Consider the following 6,367-nt stretch of genomic DNA (forward strand, 5'->3'; position numbering starts at 1 on the left):
TGAAAAAAAAGTCCGGGTTCGTGACCCTGACTTAACTTGAACTTTACCCCGATCCCGAACCCAATTGAAGTCAATGGTGACCCGAACTTTTGAGCACTAAAATGGCTCTAAAAAAACATGGAAAGGACTAGAGGGCTGCAAATGGCAGCAAAATCTTCTTAAGAGCATGGCAAGTGCTCTGCAAACAAATGTGGATAGGGAAATAACTTAACATAAAAAACTGAAAAAAAATAATAATCATCTTGATCTAGGAGGACGAGGCCCATATGGAGTAGGAGGTTGAGGTGGCGGTGGATGTGGCGGTGTAGGTGGAAGCGGCGGTGGAGGAGGACGAGGTAGCCAACACTGGTTTTTGTTTTTAATTTTATTTCTTTTTAAATTAGGTACACCCCAAAAGAGTGAGAAAGATCAAAAATACAACAATGGCTGGGTAAGGCATGTCTATTCTGCACAAGGTACGGACAAGTCCTGTGGAATCCAAGCCTGGTTCATTTTAATGAACGTGAGCTTGTCCACATTGGCTCTGGACAGGCGCTTGTCTGTGATAACGCCCCCAGCCGTGCTAAATACACGTTCAGATAATACACTGGCTGCAGGGCAGGCCAGCACCTCCAAGGCGTAAAGGGCAAGCTCAGGCCATGTGCCCAATTTGGAGACCCAGAAGTTGAAGGGGGCAGACCCGTCATTCAGCACATGTATAGTACGTAAGGAACGGTAAGGAACTGTATATGGTATATGGCAAGGAACGGTGATGGCGGCCTTCTGGGTTGAGTCTGGCCTTGGAAAAGGTATGTGTCCCTGGTTGTGGGTGGGGCTCTCCCAAAGCTGTCTAAGTTTTGAGTCCTTCTGGTAGGGACGGGGCTGGAGTGGCAGTCCTGGGGTGCCATAATTCACGGTGGATGGCAACACTATGAGTATGGCACCAAAAACACTGCACTTCCTACACACGTTTTTCACACCTGCCTCTAGGGCCGGGCCTTTTGGTCAGGAGTCAGGACCAGAGGAATTTTTTATTCCTGGCCGAAGGGCCTGCCATAGTATTGCAATGTGGCACTAACCTTGCACTTCTCCACTATCCCTTTCCCCACTATTATGTGTTGTGTGTCTCAAGTTTTGTGTTTTTTATTGTGGCGGTACACTTTATTTTGCACAGCATGATTAGTAGGGTGTAGGTCCTTGGGCTTGTTCCTGAAAGTCTTGGGAGGGGATGGATATGGCCTTCTGGCTTGGTTTGCCCTCTCTCATGGGGTCTCTCTTCGGGAGAGCCCAACCTAGTACTTGGGGTGGTCTGTTTCAGCAGACCTCCTAAAGAACGGGGCTACCTGGTTTCGGCCAGGTTAGCCAGTGTAAGTACCCCAAGTCCCTGTCAGGAGCCTTGCGCCCCGGGGGATCAGGATCAGGGACCATGTGTACACCCTGTGCACTTTTTGTGTTTCACTTTTTTGGTGTGCACTTTTTTATGCTTTTATGCACCCACTGGGTGATAGTCTGAGTGTGTTCACACACCACGGGCTTAAAAAAAAAAAATAATAAAAACAGCTGGTGGTCCTGGTTGTTGTGGCATGCCGACAAAGCTTTTCCAAATTTCATACATGCTAACCCTGCCTTCTGAGGTGCTGGCGGTGCCCTGGCTTTGTTGGCGACCTCCTCCTCTGCCTTCGCCTTGTGCTTTCACTGTGCCCCCGCTCTCAGGTGGGAATGCCACCAGCATCGCTTCTCAACCTTTTAGCTAAGATAAAGTGTAGTATCTGTTGTTATCAGTTATCTGGGTGCCACCCTGCTGTGAACATGGTTCCTCCTCCTCCATCTCCTCCTCATCCTCCACCTCGTCATCCTCCAGAACTGTGCCCTTGCTGGACAATTGTGTATCTGGCGTTTGTGGGTGCAGGAACCCACCCTCGGAGCCACTTGTGAATGACTGCCCTGAAAGCCTTGGAAATGATCACTGCTCCGGATGTGGAGGCGGTAGAGGATGAGGATGAGGAAGCGGAGTAGGAGGAGTTAGCAACAGGAGGCAAACTGAAGCGCCCTGCAATCCTCGGTGGTGGAAGGAAATGTGCCAAACAAATTTAAAGGGTGTATCTCACAGTAACATAATCAGCAAACGCTGCAAAATTATTAATTTTCCCCTAAATGGGTGTTTATTGAATAGCAGAATAGAACAACAGTAACTAAAAGGGTGTATCTCACACGTACAGATACAGGCTAAGCCGCAATTTAATATCTTTCTTTCCCCTAAATGGGTGTTTATTGAATAGCAGAATAGAACAACAGTATACAACGGGTGTATCTCACAGTAACATATGCAGACTAGGCCGCAATTCAATTTTCTTTTTCCCTAAATGGGTTTTTATTGAAATAGAAATAGCGGAATAGAACAACAGTATTTTGAAGAGCAGATTAGAACAGCAGTGTCTAAACGCTGTATGTCAGTGTCACAGTAAAGTATGAATGAAAAACTGAAAAACAATTGTCCCCTTAAATTGGTGCTTTTTGAATAGCAGATTAGAACAGCAGTGTCTAAACGCTGTAAGTCACAGTAAAATATAAAGGAAAAAATGTTTTTTTTTTTAAATCCAGATTAAGCAGACACATATGCACTGAGCTTGCATTAAATGGCCGCTGCACGCCGCACGCCGCCCACCTAACAGACTGATAAAAGTTTTTTTTTCTCCCTCCTCCTCACTGGGCTCAGGTCAGGGAAAAAGATTGTGCACTGCACCCCCACACAATAAAATCGATGTAGATCGCTGTCTGATTAAAGAAGATTCCCCTATTCTTTCCCTGAAAGCAATCTCCAGCATGCCCCTACAATAATCTCCTATCTCTCCCTCAGCAGCAGCCAGGAACCTCTCCCTACAATAGTTAGAGCAGAATGACGTGCGGCGCTACGTGACTCCAGCATATATAGAGGCTGGGTCACATGCTGCACTGGCCAATCACAGCCATGCCATTAGTAGGCATGGCTGTGATGGCTTCTAAGGGCACACTAGTTAAATGCTTGTTGATTGGCTGCCCTGCAGCTGTTGAAACCGTGCCATTAAAACCACGCCAAAACATTAAATAAATTACCGAACAACGGACAGTATCCCGAACATACAGTAAAATGTTCGGGTCCGTGTCCGGGTACCGAACACCCAAGAGTCCGGTACGATCCCGAACAATACAGTCCTTGTTCGCTCAACCCTAGAGGGGAGGTAAGGTGGAGCTGTCTGGAGAATTATGACCACTCTCTAACCTGGGTTGGCAGGGGTCAGGCCCCTTCAAAAACTCAGGGTCAGCTCAGCTGGGGATGAGTTGTTCGGGTGGAAGCTGAAGATGGAGTGGTAGGCTGTCGGTGGCTGTCAGAGCTCCCCAGTCCTGGGTGAGGGGGGGGGGGTTGAGTGACCTTGGGCCTGGGCTCAGGTGCAGACAGGATCCTCTTCAAGAAACATGGCGGTATCCTGGCCAGGAGGCACGGGAGCAAGGAGAGGACAGCTGGAGAACACTGCCAGGCAAGTCTCCAGGAGGAACAGAAACAGTCAAGAGGGCTGGTGAGCGACACACAGCCAGGAGGACAGGGAGGCATGCCTGAGAGGACTGGGAGGTATGCCTGAGAGGACTGGCATGGAGCAGTCTGGGATGGGTGCAGAGCTAGTCGAGAGGACTGCGGTGGCACCGGCAGTATAAAGGGGCATCCGCAGCCAGGAGGGCTGGCAGTGCCTAAAGAGGTGGTACTGGGAGCAGTAGCCACAGATAGGACAGTTGGCACTAAAGACTTCCATTTTTGCCACACCATAGGGGCCTGCAAAAAAAAAACGGTGATGCCTGCAGCTGCATAGCTTCCCGGTACAACTACTTGAAGTCAAATGATATACCAGGTACCTGATTTGGCCGCAAGTGGTTAAACATTGGTGGCCCTTTAAAATAAAGAAACGCAGATGAATCTAAAGCCTTCATAATTTACACAATATTTCACCTCCACCAATTTTCTAAGTAGTGGACCAACTACCACATTTTAATTTACTTTTGGAAATTCCTAATAAGTTATAGCAGTAGCTTGCAGTGCTGGGACAAGGTCATCCAGCGCCCATGGCAAAGATGCCAAACTGCACCCCCCGTCCCTTAAGGTGCTTAACTTGTGGCCCTCCAGCTAATGCAGAACTACAAGTCCCATGAGGCTTTGCAAGGCTGACAGGTACAGGCATGACTCCCAAAGGCAGAGGCATGATGGTACTTGTAGTTTTGCAACAGCTGGGGGGGCCACAGGTTGAGCACCAAAGCCTTAGGGTTAGCAGCCTTTCCACTGTCACTACTCCTGTCAGCCTTGTAATAGAAGCAACTGGCACAGGGTGCCCCCATCTCTGAAATAAACCATTGAACCCAGGGCAGCCGCCCCCTCCTGCCCACCCCTTGTCCTGGCCCTGGTAGCCTGTATTTTGGAAGCATATTTGCACAATCTAAACTTTGTTTTCTTTGTTCTTTAATTATTCAGGGTCATGCAGTTGACCTCCGATGAAACTCCAGTTTGAATTGCATGAAGAAAGATGGTCAGTGCATCCAACATCAGTGCCAGCTTCATACTCCTGGGGCTGGCAGAGCTGGAAAAGCAAAAATACCTCTACTTCTGCCTTTCTACAATAGTCTACTCTTATATTTTCACAGTAAGTAGTGTAATAATATATGTCATTTTGAAGGAGAGAAGCCTCAATGAACCCATGTACATTCTCATAGCCAGTTTGCTCTTCAATGGAATCTTTGGCAGCTCTTCATTCTTTCCAAAATTGATGATTGACTTGATCACCTCCTCGAAGAAGATCTCTCGTACGGAATGTCTTATTCAAAATCTCTGCATTTCTGCTTTTGCAGTTTTTGAAATGAACACTTTTACCATCATGGCTTACGACCGTTACTTGGCCATATGTCAACCTCTGCAATACATCATGTTATTGACAAGCGAAAGGGTCCTGAAGATAATCTCTGGGTGTTGGGGCATAACCTTCGTCATCCTCGTCATGCTCCTTCTTCTAACAGCAGCACTTCCTTTATGTGGGGATAAAATAAATAATATTTTTTGTGATAATATGTCCCTCGTTGTGCTGGCCTGTGTGGATTCATCCAATAGCAGTGCACTTTCAGCCACTGTATTTACTGTCTACTTTGTCACCACCATTTTGGTCACTGCTTTTTCCTATTTAAGAATATTCTTTGTCTGCAGGAACCTCTCCAAGGAGTCACGTCAGAAGGCTGTCCACACTGTTGTGACCCATCTGCTCAACTTTTCAGTATTCCTAATTGGAGTTTTGTTTGTGGTGCTTAAATACAGACTGGGGAATGTCACTCTGCCACTAACTGTTCATGTGCTCCTCTCTATCACCGCTTTGGTGTTCCCACCGCTCTTTAACCCTCTGATCTATGGAGTACGGACTCATGCCCTAAAAATAAAACTCAGCCATTATGTGTGGAAAGTAATTTTGGGAGGAAAATGAACACAAATTCATGTGAAATAATCATCTATATTTGTCATAAATGTCTTTTGAAAAAGGCATTTATGCCGAAACATGTAAAGAGGACTTGGTCAGCCCAGCTGTTTTACATCTTATATGCCTGTCTTTCACGGATGTCTGTAAGTGTATCAGCTTTATTGATATTAAATTGATTTTAGCAATATTACGCTATATGTCCCTCCATTTTTTTCGGTTTTACCACCCACCATGTGGAAGGGGAATCTCTGAACTATTCCATCTACCGGAGATTTGCATGGTTGCCGTTGGAATCGGTGAAAAATCTGTGGGAACACTCCATCATTTTTAAGCCTGTTTGACTCCTACACTATAAGGTGTTTTGGGGTCCCATCCATCTGGTGAGCGCAATATATTTCTACCTTCACTGGTGACGGGATTTGCTGCACTTATATATGATTTGCACCATTATATATTGGACTTTTTTCTCACCATCAATTGTTTACGTTACTTGTGGAATGTTTCCTGCGATTGGACAATTTATTTTGTTGGGAATTTTTTTCTTCTAGCGCTGCACATATTTTTGTATTTATTGATTTATCACCCTCCTTAGTTCTGTGATTGATGTCAGCTGCTTACATTTTTTAAGTTAGCGCAATAATCTCTATTTTATTCTGCCTTTGTTTAAGGTATGCTGACACCTAGTGGTGGTCTTGTCCCATTAAAAATTGTGCACTTATGTAATTTGGTTTCATCCTCTGACCTACCCTCCTGTTTTGTGCTGGTTAGTTCAGTACAGGGGCTGACTGGCAACTTTCAGCCCAGCAAGTACAATCCAGAGGCCCATGGTGCAGTGACTCAGCCTCCCTCCCACTCTCCTTCTTCCTGGCCTCCTTCTGACCCCCATTCCAGGCTGAATCTCCGCT

At 46.3% G+C, this 6,367-nt stretch overlaps 1 protein-coding gene across 1 annotated transcript; it reads left to right on the forward strand.

The window, feature by feature from the left end:
- Nucleotides 1–4,526: 4,526 nt before the first annotated feature.
- Nucleotides 4,527–5,468, forward strand: LOC309547150 (olfactory receptor 6K3-like; the record flags this gene model as incomplete). Its single annotated transcript, XM_082246935.1, has 1 exon — nucleotides 4,527–5,468. One exon carries the CDS (start codon nucleotides 4,527–4,529, stop codon nucleotides 5,466–5,468), a length of 942 nt encoding a protein of 313 aa, XP_082103061.1.
- Nucleotides 5,469–6,367: the final 899 nt, after the last annotated feature.

This window comes from Pelophylax lessonae (genome assembly GCF_965119305.1).
Source record: "Pelophylax lessonae genome assembly, chromosome: 2".
In the NCBI taxonomy this organism is placed as follows: domain Eukaryota; kingdom Metazoa; phylum Chordata; class Amphibia; order Anura; family Ranidae; genus Pelophylax; species Pelophylax lessonae.